The sequence below is a fragment of the Petromyzon marinus genome, chromosome 23 (assembly GCF_048934315.1).
Source record: "Petromyzon marinus isolate PM22_M1 ecotype Great Lakes invasive population chromosome 23, UKy_Petmar_22M1.pri1.0, whole genome shotgun sequence".
NCBI classification, from domain to species: Eukaryota; Metazoa; Chordata; class Hyperoartia; order Petromyzontiformes; family Petromyzontidae; genus Petromyzon; species Petromyzon marinus.
Genome location: NC_133689.1, coordinates 1,760,370 through 1,773,406, shown reverse-complemented (window position 1 = coordinate 1,773,406; position 13,037 = coordinate 1,760,370). Strand labels below are relative to the sequence as shown.

The window sequence follows — 13,037 nt, the reverse complement described above, 5'->3', positions numbered from 1 at the left end:
CCATAGGAATGGGGCATATCCACCGCTGGCTCAGCCTCTATGAGCAGGGCATGTGAGCACAGTGTCTATGCCAATTTGAGCAGGACTTCACTTGATTTATTTTTGAACATCAATTTCCCCCAACAGTCTACGCAGGCTACACGGAGGACGGTTATCTTTGTGTGTTTGTGTGTGCGTGTTTGCGTGCGTGAGTGCGTGTGCGTGCGTGTGTGCGTGCGTGCGTGTGCATGCGTGTGTGTGCATGCGTGTGTGTGCGCGTGTGTGTGCGCGGGTGCCAGGCGGGGTGTTCTACGATCCGCTGGGTGCTGTGGGGAGGGTGGCCGGGCGCGGCACCGAGAGCCTCAACCACGTGTGGGGCATCGTCTACGACCTCATCGCTCCCGACGACGACGATGACGACGATGACGACGACGACGACGACGTGTACGGCGGCGGCGGCTCTGACGGTGAGACGGCAGCAGACGGCACGGCAGGTACCCCCCGGACGGCCGCGTCCCGCACACACGTGCTGGCCGGCCTGCTCCAGAAGTGACGCGCCAGCGTGCCGAGCCGCCCGCCCTTCACCCCCCCGCTCGCCGAACTCGGCACAGACCCCGGCGACGGCACCGCCCCCGCGCCCCCCACCACCCGGACTCGGCACCAGCCCCGGTGGTGCCCGACCGCGTCTCGTCGTTGTCCGGCGGCGGTCTCGCTCTGGGAAAAAGTCCAACGAGTATCACGCGCCGGCGAGCCTTCTTCTACGGGGTGTGGCGCCAGCGGTTAACGCGATGCCCGACGTGTACATCACGGCCGCGGAACCCTTTTCTTGCCGACGGCCGTATAGGACTTTCGCGTACCTTTTGGCGGGCAGCCGCACGTTAACACGCTGCTTCGCGCTGTCCAAGAGAGGGCCTCGTACTGACGTAGTCAACGAGCGAGCTAAAATTATAAACGTGGTGTTGTTGCCAGGTTGTCGAAAATATTGCCCTCCAGTACCCGATTAGCAAGATGCTGGCAGTGAGGGATGAATACCGTTTGCGGGCCGTGTTGATTCGCGAGGGCTCGCGTGGTCGCTCACCGTGTGACGTGAAGTCGTCGGCCGCTGGTTCACCGCTGCTCATGTCGTCACCCCGGCCTTGGGTTGTCCACTTTATTTTGAAAGCACGGGCCCACCTTCAAATCGTCCAACAGTGGGCTTCCTTTTCTGCCTCGCGAAATTTTCCCAGCAGCCTCATTTCTATCCTTGCATTGTGCACAATCCAGATAAATAACATAAACGAACGAGGACATCGTGAAACCGATTTGTGGATTTTATCATTACGCAAAAATGTGTTATCTTTCACAAAATGTGCGTCTTTATATCTTGGAATAAGCCCCTAAACAAACCTCTCGTCTAATTGCGTTTAAATTTGAACGCGTGAAATGTTTTAGTTTTCCGAACGCCACGTTCACGATGCACCAGTCACACTGCCGCACAGCGTGAGCCGGTGATGATAGCTTCAAACGTGTGCTGCGTTTGATGCGTTTATTATTTGTCTGTTATATCTGATAACCCCTACAGACGCCAGTGGCATTGCTACATTCAGCACATTGTGACACAATGACCTTTAATTCTTGAACTATGACCCTGGAATCTGGGTTTGAGTCCATCGTTACACCGCCGGTAAAATGCCACGATGGGCATCGCACAACCGATTCGCACGCGCGAGGTTCTGAGCCATAGATCATTCTTGCCGTGTTCACAAATTAATTACACTTACAGGAGGGATTGAACAAGGTTTGTGTTTGACGTAAAGACATCGCTGTTAATTTACCTCTTGATGATTGTGGTGATCTTGTTGGTGATCTGCCAGAGATGGACGAGCGTTGTGGTTAGAGTCTAGGTTCGAGCTCCTTAATAACCAAGGGTTAAGAAAATACGCACTTTTGTAATTGAAAGGTCGTAGGGTCATTAGGATACACGGTCGATCACCAGCGAAAATAATTCCACTGTTGCTTTCTCACACGCATGATGCATGTTTGTTGCGTTTCAGTTGTCGAGGTTCTGTTTCCATAACCCGTAACTAATGCTCTCCTGAGGTGCAATTGGTAGCGATAATTATCGGCAGGTTATATTTTAGGGGGTTTCAAAAAAATAATCACATGCCAGAAATTACAGCGAAATAGTGAGCGCTCAGTGCAGTCACAAGCCATGTAGCGTGCTGTGTGCGGGGCGTTACGCTTTTGCACGTCGTTGTACCGACGTTTTTGAGGGAGGCGTTGTGACCGAGGGCCATGGTTCGGAACGGTTTACGCAATTCTATAAATTGCATTCGCTAAGACGAGTCAATTCCGTTGAGAGAGTTATGACGAAGAAACCTCGTGGAGCTGGGAGAGAATTCGTGCGTGGTTGGGAGCGGTCTCACGCCGACTGTGAAAGTTAAAGGAAAAAGAGGTGAACCGTCAATTATTAAAATAGAAAAACTATTGACATTAATATTAATGACAATAGTAATGACGTGAGTAATGTATATCATTACCCTGAATAAACCTTGATTAAAATTAAAGCACATGTTAACATTTCTGTACAACTGGAACATAAGTTATGTTTATCAAACGGAAGACGTAACTCGGTAACCCAATTCACAGTGGTACAATACAATAAAAAGAGAAAACTAAATGACAAAGCTTATGGGAAACTGATATCACGATAATCATCATATCATGAAAAATCATATCGTATCATGAAATGAGTTATCGTGAAAGCCCTACTTATCACACTGTCCTGAATGCGTTTGTATGTATGTTGAACTTATTTCGCACCATACGTAGCCACCCGTGCTAATCGGAGGTACGGGGGAAGGACAACAAACTAAACACGACAAGAAGCAATTCTATAGCCACGCATCTCTCATGTGCTTTTTCTGTGGCCGAGAGCGGTGGGGTGGGGGTCGCGGCCGATCTCTGGCCACAATGAGGTCTGTTGCCAGACACCCTGGCGGCCAAACCTTAGCCATACCGCACCTTGCCGTACCCGTCCGTCGGGCCGGGAACCCACATGACCTCAGGGAGCGTTTAGATTTTCAAGCATGGGTGACGACATCAATGTCCCTCCTCTCATTTGACCTTTCGTCGAAATTTAAATTTTCTTTCTCGACTTTTCAATTTTCTACGCAGTCCTCGATGCAGTTAACTCTCCATTATCCGTGGGCGGATTTTCCGGGGTGAAATAAGCACGAGTGAATGTGCACGCCGGTTCAAATCATTGGCTGCTCCTCACTCGTTGGGGGTCGGTGACTCGTTTCCCCACGTGACCGCAAACGTAGCGGAGAGTAAGTTGGTTATTTAAAAAAAAACAATAATAAAAAAACAGACGACACATTACGTGTCTTCAAGTCATTCTAAGGATGGAAATTATAAATGGATTTGTTTATAATCGAAGTAGCGTTATCCTTCTTATTGTTTATCCGGGTCACCCCTCCACACATTACTCTGGATAATCTAGAGTTAACTGAACCGGTGTGATTTCAAATAAGTGAAAAATAACAACAGATGTATTTTTGATTTAAAGCTTTTGTGACTGCAGGGATTCATATTCTTGGTTCTTTACCGAAAGAACCAAGAATATAACAGATGTATTTTTACCTATGGTTGTCTTCAACACTGGGAACTCCTGTTATCCACGTGTCTCTTTTCTGCAACTGATATGATCCATAGCCCCTAATAAATCTGGCCAAAATGTTAGTGAACTTATTTTTTCACAGATAAGAGGACTCCCAAGGAATATTTGTGTGATTGTCTCCAGGTGACCACACGGATAAGAGGAGTTCTTTCCCTGGATTTGTGTTCAGCCCTAGGTCTGTCCAATGCCAGAAAAGGCTTCTCCAAACCGTATTGATCATGGGGATGTTGATTGACCGTACACTGCGGATAATCGAATCTGGGGATAGCATCCCCCCCACATGAACGCGGATAAAAGGAACCTGACTTGACAGTATTCTCAAATAATTATTGATAAGATCATACCTTGATTGCTCAGCTCGGGCGTTGCTGTGCAAACTGCAGTAATGTGATTTGCAGGGTGTGTTGTTGCGCGTGTGTGAAGCCTTGTGCAGGGTGTCAGCTGAGTTGTCTGGCTCACGCCGCACTAACCTCAATAAACGTGGCCCCAGCACCTCGCTTTGCATCCAGCTGCTTCTGGGTCTTGCCTTAATGGTGTCCTGTGAGTAACGTGCACACAACCGCATGCCAATTAACAACAACATTGGCCCAGGCCTTGGGATGGACTACATCTTCGCACCGGTAAAGACGTGGGCTGGACGGCATCTTGTGCGTGTCGTCTGGACTTAATTTTAACATAAACAGACGCAAACTCCAGCGTTACCAATTCATGAAGGTGTAATGTGGCCAAAGGAACCTCAAGATCTGCTCGATAGACCCTTTTCAAGTCATCAATTCCCTCACAAAACGTGTTTGCCATGTGTTACGTGGGGACGACGAATGCACCATCCTCAATAACAACTTACCAGATTGTCGTCCTCGTCCCAGAATGCCGCTGCTCTTAACATGACCCGCAGAACGGCCGTTACTAACCCCACCAACATGCAGGGTGACGGACACGTGCTGCTTGCAATGAGCACGGCAAAGCGTCGGAGGAAATGTCCACTTCCGAAGAAAGGCGCCGATGTCCGATCTGCTCTGTGATCCGCGAGTTGTTTGCATGTGGCCGATCGTCGGGGCTGAGGCGCTAATCCCTAAAAACACAGCGTGGAGTGTCGTAGCGTTCGTAGAGTCGTACAGCGAGGGCGGAGGGCTGCCGAGGCACATTACACCCTTTGGGAACGTGAGACATGCTTGCATGCATCAGCACGATATTTAATAACTAAAGTAATTATTATTATGATGATGATGTGGCCAGGAAATGTAAATACAGCCACGGATTGTTAAATCTGAGCGTGTCGAGCTTTTGAGTGCTTCCCTCCCGTGTACCAAAATGCACAGTAATGGGATTGGCCGAGCGTCACGATGGGTGACGCGATAAAAAAAAAAGTCTTCAGACTCGGCGAGGCTTTCCTGGATAAATAGATAAAACTCATCATCAGAGGTGGCCGGCTGGCTCGGAGCTCGTCACTGAGCCGCCCCACTGAGACCCCTGGGTTTGAATCTGGGTTCTCGAGTGTGGCGAGTTTTTGAGGCTTTCCCGGATAAATAACGGGCAACGGTGTTGATCGAGTGACGAAATACTTTACGTCACTCGCTTTTGAAAGAAATGGCCAGAGGGGCTCAACATTTCACACAATGGGCACAAGACGATCCTAGGAGCAACCGGTGGGGACGACGCGTTTTCTGTTATTGGTGCACTCCGACCTGCGGCGCTAACGCTGTCCTGTGTCGATTTTCCAGATCGAAGGAGAATGCCCGCGAAGCGTAAAGGTCTGTATGTGCACGGCCTGCACACACGTCGTGCCGCGCGCGTCTTGACAGCCGCACCGCACCGAGGTTGCACGGATTCCCAAACGAGAGGGGGGGGGGCATTGATTTCCTCGGCTAAAGGCTGCGGCTTCCGTGGGTGTGCGGTGAGCAGTTTTGCATGTCGGCAATTACGCGGCCGCTGATCTCCGCCCGAGCCGAAATCAATCCCCAGGGAATCCATTGATCGTCGCCACGGCCTCGAGAAGTCTAACGCCCGCTGTTGCTGTGTCCGCTCACGGCTCCCGCACGCACCCCGACTGACCGCGAGCGGGCGGCAGAACGAACGCCGCGGTACGTTTGCGGCGCGACGCCGACGACCGGCCGCGAGCACCTTTCGATTCGCCGCCTTCTCGTGCGGTAAGTGAAGAGGGTGGCCGGGGGCCGCTGCACGCTGCGGGTCGCCGCTGCGCCCCGACGCGCTGCCGGCGCCTTGACGGTGCATGGGGCGTGCGCTGCCCGGCATCGCTGGACCCTGCGTCGTGTAAACACGCCGAGGGCTGTCCGGGCGCGAGCGCGCAGCTGGGTATTTATAGCGGGCGAGTGCATGCGTTTGTGATGCGGCGCACGCTACCACACCTTGCGCATGACTCCTCGCCGTTCCGTGCACCTGCAACCCCCCCGCACCCCCCCTGTAACTCTTCCGCCCACTGCCCCCCCCCCTCAGTACTTGCATTAATGACCAAGGAAAGGCCAAAGGGCCATTCTCAGCAGGCAGCCCGCAAGCCTGCTAACGTGGCTGAAAGGCCCCAAGGTGAATGGGCTCGGTATTGACGTGGCATTTTATACAGTCTATCGATTTCTATTCTTGTGTTTTTTTTTGTTGTCTTGTGTTTGTGTCTGTGCTCTTATGGTTATCACATTTCCCGTATTAATTCGTCACCCCGAGGGTGGTGGGTGTCAACTTGGGTGGTGGAATGGTTGGCGAGGGGGAAGGGGTCGTGGGCGAGGGGGGGTCGTGGGTGGATCTGGAGTAGAATGTGGCGTGGGCTTTGCGGTGTAAAGTGTGCAGCGTATTTAGAGCGAGGTTCACTGAGCTTTCTAGAACGGCCCAATCTACCGGCGACAGTGCATTCGGGGGCAGCCTTTCTTTATACGCAGCTGTATCTGAAGCCACTGCTCAACTACTGGACCGGTCTTGAAAATGCAGTGCTCATTTTATGGTTGGGCAATTCCATGATTTTCAGACGTTCATCTGAGACACTCTAAAGATGTGGGTAATCATTAGTATGGCCGCAAAGTTGATTCCTGCTTGGCCGTACAGTGCGTCAACCAATTTAAGGACTGTGGTTCAGATATAAATGAATGTGTTCACGTCTCTTGGCAGCGGAGACTTTCTCGTGAGTTACCACGGCGTCCGATGTACGTGCACTGTCCATTCTGAGATGGCAGCGGTGCACACACGTCGTGTGTGTGTGTGTGTGACATATTGTTGACTTGCACCACAAATCTATAGTTGCCTTCGAGGCGACAGCCCCCCACGTATTTTATTCGGATGATTTCGAAATATTGAGTTTGACGTAATTTGTGCAGCTGCCCAAATTTTAGTGTCTGTATATACACCAATTTTTTTTTAAATCTAAAGCTTGAAACTAAATAAGCCGCAATATTGATTTCATTTAGAGCACTTGTTCAGAGGAAGACATTTATTCTCAGTCAGTTTTTGTTCGAGCGTACGGCCGGGACAAGCATTCTAAGCAGTAAACTCTTAAATAACAGTCTGGAGACTCAGTGACGCTATCCTGGGTAAACAAATCCACGACCGTACGTATTAATGCCACTCGTGTGCTTTATATCGGCAGCGTCGAGTGGCCCTAAGGCTACAACTGTCAAACAGGGATACCTCACGCAGTTGTAAATGAGGGCCTTTCCCTCTCAGGCCTCTTGTGTGAAAACCTGCTCTTGGCCTGTCTCCATGGTTTAGTGGACCATAAAGCAAAGCCCGTGTTCACCTGTGAAAGATACGTCTTGCTTATTCAGCACGTGCAGATTTATAAACAGGGTGTTTGTTTTCTGCAGCCAGAAAACCAAATGATTTGCGCGTTGGCGTTGTTTGCGTCGATAATAGATGCGTCCTTCCAGTTGGTTGTAGGATTGTCACCTCTGTCTTACAAAAAAAAAACAGGACATGCTAAGAATACCTTACGATTCCGAAAGAGAGGGAGAACTGTACGGATTTTGCGTTTAATTGAGTAAGCGTATTATGCAACGGACACCTAAGCAGGCCTCTTAACAAGCACGCGAAGACTTGTAGATTTCCCAGAACGGCCACATCAAAGAGAGGGACGATGCTGGGAAAAAGCAGCATGGGGTGGCAAGCCTCGTTGGGTGAATCCTGAGCAATGGCTGCGCTGATCAGCGCCTCAAGCACATGTCCTTGGTAACCTCAGCCAAGCGGCTTGTTGCTGGGTTACCGTCGTTGATCAATTGCACTTCAGAACAAGCGGATTTAACAACCACAACGAGGAATATGATTAGAGCTGGTCTATCCAATTATCGACGTAATCGATTACGTTACCAATTTATCGGTTCCGTTATGAATTTGATGACGCGAAAATGATTGGCGGCAAAAAAAGGCTCACCTCTCGTTCCCACGTGTGCCGCTGGTCGGGAGGTGGTCGGCGGGATTTTGGTGACGTCATAGGCATCATCGGCTTCGTCTCGTTGGGCGTGGCTTGTAGGGGGTTTCCCGCCTTCACAAGATTACACATTTTCCTTGATTAATTCACTAATAATGCTCTTGAATGTTATTTGAAAGTCTTTTAATCTCATTAACAAAGCTTAAAACATGTGTGGGACAGCTTTGGGGCACAACCTCTGTACAGCCTCAGAGATAAAACCGCATTTCTTTGATTGTATCTTCCTTGGAGCAAAACATAATCCCACATTGTCCCAGCTCTCGATAATGATGCCCCGGTGGGTTCTCGCGTGCTTATGGATGTACATGGACGCACGCACTTTGAAGGTCGTTGCCTACGGTAAACCACACTTGAACCGCGCTTGAACCGCGAGCGGCATGCAAAGACGGTCGCGCTCGAAACATTGGTCGGCGCGCTGCCACGTCCGTTTTAAACAAGCACTCGCGACGCAGGGGAGAGCTATAGCCGAGCGAGCGCCCCTGGGGTAGCTCAACTGAGAAGGTGACATTGGGTTGTCAGAGAGAGAGAGAGGAGAGAGAGTGGACGCAGCCGGCTCGGGGTTCCCAGATGTTTGGAGATGTGTGTCCCCCCTCCCCCACCACAAGCCGTGGTAGCCACCACGCGTGATCATAAGCTGGAGTCCCTGGTAGCTGGGGTTGCCACCACCTGAGCTGGATAGATTCGTCGCCAGTCGCTTCAACTAAATTTCGTCGCTCGGGAAACCCACAAAGTTGCCAGATCGCGTGGTGACAAGATCGCAGAGAGTTGGCAGCACTGGTCGGTTACAAGAGGCAGCTGAGAGGAACTCGGCGTCAGTAGCGCAACCCATGGCCGTGTAGCACCAATGATCCCACCAATGATCCCACCAATGATCCCACCAATGATCCCACCAATGATCCCACCAATGATCCCACCAATGATCCCACCAATGATCCCACCAATGATCCCACCAATGATCCCACCAATGATCCCACTAATGACCCCACTAGTGCCGTGTAGCCCCAATGACCCCAACAATTCCACCATCTACCACTGACGAACCTTGCACAGTTTACCCTTCATAATAGCACGTATATATGTCTGCGGCAAAGTACTTAATTTTGTGTATTTTTTCTTTTTTAATATTTTTGTAAAATAAACCAAATTAAATTCTGTGCCTAATGTTGTTGTTTGCCAAAGGTTATGAACAAGATTTTTCAAGTGACCCTAAAAAATTGTTTACGTAGGTTCGCCGAAGGTGAAGTCGACGCATCAGCAGAAAAGGACGACAGAGAAATCGGAGAAGTCGCACAAGGAGCACAAGGAGCACAAGGAAGAGAAAGGACAGAAGGCGAATAAAGATGACAGGGCGCATGATAAAGACGGCAAGGACGAGAAAGCGCATAAAGGACACAAGGAGGACAAAGCGCACGGCAATCACAAGGAAGAGAAAGTGCAAAAGGGACACGTGCAACAGGCGGCGGACAGGAAACACAAGGACGAGAAGGAGCACGGGAAAGCCCACAACGAGGACAAAGTACACAAGGAGTCCAAGGGACGCAAGGAGCAGAAAGAACACAAAGCCGAGAAGTCCGACCGCCCTGTAAAGGTCGTCGGAGCAGAAAAGACGGGGAACGTGGTAAAGGGACATGAGGATACAAAGGGACATAAAGAGGCCAAGGTACATAAAGAATTGACGGAACATAAGGAGGCCAAGGAGCACAAGGAGCACAAGGAACCCAAGGAACACAAGGAGCACAAGGAACACAAGGAGGCCAAGGAACACAAGGAACACAAGGAGGCCAAGGAACACAAGGAGCACAAGGAGGCCAAGGAACACAAGGAACCCAAGGAACACAAGGAGCACAAGGAGGCCAAGGAACACAAGGAGCACAAGGAGGCCAAGGAACACAAGGAACCCAAGGAACACAAGGAGCACAAGGAACACAAGGAGGCCAAGGAACACAAGGAGCACAAGGAACACAAGGAACCCAAGGAACACAAGGAGCACAAGGAACCCAAGGAACACAAGGAGCACAAGGAGGCCAAGGTACATAACGAATTGACGGAACACAAGGAGCACAAGGAGCTGAAGCAAAATAAGGATGCTAAGGAGCACAAGGAGGCCAAGGAGCACAAGGAACACAAGGAACACAAGGAGCACAAGGAGGCCAAGGAGGCCAAGGTACACAAGGAGGCCAAGGAGGCCAAGGTACACAAGGAGGCCAAGGAGCACAAGGAGGATAATGAACATAATGAACATAGGGAGCACAAGGCTGAGAAAGGGGGCAGAGAAGTGAGAGCAGAAAAGGGCGACAGAGACGACAGAGAGGCAAAGGAGCAGAGGGCAGAGAAAGCGGAGAAGCTCGAAAAGAAAGCGGAGGAGTCGGTAAAGTTGGAAAAGTCAAAGCAGGAACACCATGAGGAACACGGCGAGAAACATAAAGAAGAACACAAAGAGAAACACAAAGAGGAACACAAGGAGAAACACAAAGAGGAACACAAAGATACACACAGTGAGAGACACAAAGAGGAACACAAAGAGAAACACAGTGAGAGACACAGTGAGAGACACAATGAGAGACACAATGAAAAACTGAAAGAAGAACACAACGACAAACCCAAAGGAGAACACAACGAGGAACCCAAAGGAGAACACAAAGAGGAACACAAAGCAGAACACAGTGAGAGACACAAGGAGGAAGACAACGAGAAGCACAAAGAGCCGAAGGAGCCCAAGGTGGTGAAAGCGGCGGCGAAGCCGCTGAGGGGGACGGCCGAAGGGGAGAAGAAGAGAGAGCGAGCGACCGAGAAGACAGGGAGCAAAGGTAGACGAGAAAATAAGGATGTCGTTGATACCCCAGCCGGCATCATGATCTCTCTAGCGTAACATATTTAGAGTTATCAAAATAATAATAATACTGCAATATGTATGGCTGGGTTAGGCTATTTGGTAATGCAGTGGTTTACATGGTGAACTGGACGCGATACCCGGGCACGGCTAACATGAGTGACGCGTCGTGCTCGTGACATCTAAATCGGTCCTGTCCCACCGCCCTTCACCGACCTGCACTGAGCAGCCCCCTTCACATGACTACTGACAACAACGTGGGGAGGGGCTTTCATCCAGCAGTGGATTGACAAAATGACTGGTCGTGAGGTGGTTACGGGGGCTATGAGGGAACAAATATTTTCTGTAACTCAGGCCCTGGACAGCTCTGGCTGCACTTGTGTATGAGGGTTTCCTTCCCACACTTCGATTAATTCGACTTATTGGCCGATTACGGTTGTGGTCATTTTATTTCGCAAAGGGCAGCTGCTGCTCGTAACTGGTGAACTCGGCCCCTGTCATTAAAGTGCGAGGGATTGCGCTGTAGGTTTCCTGCCGCTGTAGGTTTCCTGCCGCTGTAGGGCCGGTCTTTCCCCGCTGCTGCGACGCGACCGCTCGATGTTCTGCAGTCGTAGAAGCAGAACGGGGCCGCGATCGCTGCATTTGTTCACTTCTGGCCAATTAAAGAGGCTCACGAACTTGGGCCCCCCTTGCCCGGTACGAGCCTTGCTGGGCCTTGGCTAGTAAGTTGCTGTCTTGTACTTAAATAAGTTTCTCTCCCCAGAGGCGGATTCTAGATACTCATCAAGGGGGAGGGCCCTCCAAAAATGTTAAACCTTTCGAGCATAAATATTGCCCCTATATGAGTAAAAAAAAAAGTCCGCTTATTGTGCCTGGTAAATATCAATAAAATATAAAAGTTGTATATATATCAAGAGGGGGGAGGGGAGGGTGATTTGACGCACTGCCCCAGCCCAACAACCCCCCACCATCCAACTCCCTCGTGTTCCCTTCACCCTCCCACCACCCCCACTCGGACCTCCGTGCCCTCCCACCACGCCACCCCATTATATTTACCCAACGGCCACCACTGCACCTGCGTTGCGTGACTCGCACCGTGGACCCTGGGTTCGCAGGTTCAGCCAGGGTCACGTGTGCACGCGCGCGTGCCCCCATGCCACCCCCTACCCCCGTCACCACGTCCCCTGCCACTGCCGTGCTGATCTGCTGTCGTTCTCTTTCCCCGTAGATCAGTACGAGTTCTGTCGCTATGTGCTTGACGCGTTTGCACACCAGCACATGTCTCCAGGTATAAGCTGGGATTTCGTGGTTTTGGCTGCATGCCTAATCCTTGCCGTGCATTTTCTCAAAATAGGGAAATGCTAACTGTCTGCCAGGCATGCTCAATGGTGTCGCAGGGGATGGTGGTGGTGGTGGCCTTGAGGACGATGCTACTGAAATGCAGCGCTTTTGACGGTTTTGAGAGAGAGGACACTGCTAACGATGCCGCTCGACACATCGATACGGACCAACGACTGCGCTCTCCTTTTTCACGGGGTTAGCGGCGACGATGCTGGCGACGCCGATTGTCCTGGTGAGTTCTTGCCGAGTGACAATGAGTCCCGTCTTTCTTGCAGCTCACAACCCCAGCTCCCCTGCCAAGGCTACACCGCCACCGGCCAAGGACATAGCTCAAGGTATTGATGCCGCGCGCGGGTCCACTCCACCACCACACGCTCACGGGTTTTGGAAACTAATTATAACCAAAAGTGAGAGCCCGTCCTGAAACAACGAGCACCTGCGGCCAGGTACATAAAACACGTGAAGCTGTTTGTCTCATCCTCGACCTTCATCTCTTTCATTGCCGAGGTAGGGGCGCAGCCCTGCAATGCCTTGCTCTAGCGCCACTGCTGGCAGAAGGGGCTCCGCTAGAGGGCCCTCTAGAGAGCCCCGCGAGAGGATACTTGGCATTATCTCACACGCTGGCAACAAATCTCGGAAGAGGTGGAAGTACCCACACTTTACTCCACCTGGTGCGGCCTGCCGATCGGCTCGATGTGGAGTATCCACTTATACTGCTGGGTGGACAGAGGCTGTCGGGCTTTAAGAAAAGTACCCCGTTCATCTGCCGTGCCAGAAAAGGTGTTTGAACCTGTGACCTC

The 13,037-nt window shown here is 51.0% G+C and overlaps 1 protein-coding gene and 1 long non-coding RNA gene across 20 annotated transcripts in view; one reads left to right on the top strand and one right to left on the bottom strand.

Moving 5' to 3' along the window:
- Window positions 1-13,037, top strand: part of LOC116945148 (uncharacterized) — an 82,599-nt gene that overhangs the window by 32,655 nt on the left and 36,907 nt on the right. For 13 of the 19 annotated variants that reach the window (XM_032959322.2, XM_076068914.1, XM_032959321.2 and 10 more), the window contains 6 exons: window positions 279-446; window positions 5,362-5,391; window positions 6,095-6,181; window positions 9,293-10,873; window positions 12,125-12,184; window positions 12,513-12,572. In XM_032959322.2, coding sequence (XP_032815213.2) covers window positions 279-446; window positions 5,362-5,391; window positions 6,095-6,181; window positions 9,293-10,873; window positions 12,125-12,184; window positions 12,513-12,572 — 1,986 coding nt within the window. Of the gene's footprint in view, window positions 1-278; window positions 447-4,086; window positions 4,181-5,361; window positions 5,392-6,094; window positions 6,182-9,292; window positions 10,874-12,124; window positions 12,185-12,512; window positions 12,573-13,037 lie in introns of those variants that run through there. The other 6 variants (XM_032959326.2, XM_032959336.2, XM_032959339.2 and 3 more) reach the window with 5 other exon arrangements.
- On the bottom strand, window positions 3,623-5,916 carry LOC142925666 (uncharacterized). The gene is made up of 3 exons (XR_012942619.1): window positions 5,762-5,916; window positions 4,485-4,712; window positions 3,623-4,178 (listed from the first exon to the last, which is right to left on the bottom strand). It is a non-coding gene; the product is annotated as an uncharacterized LOC142925666 (long non-coding RNA).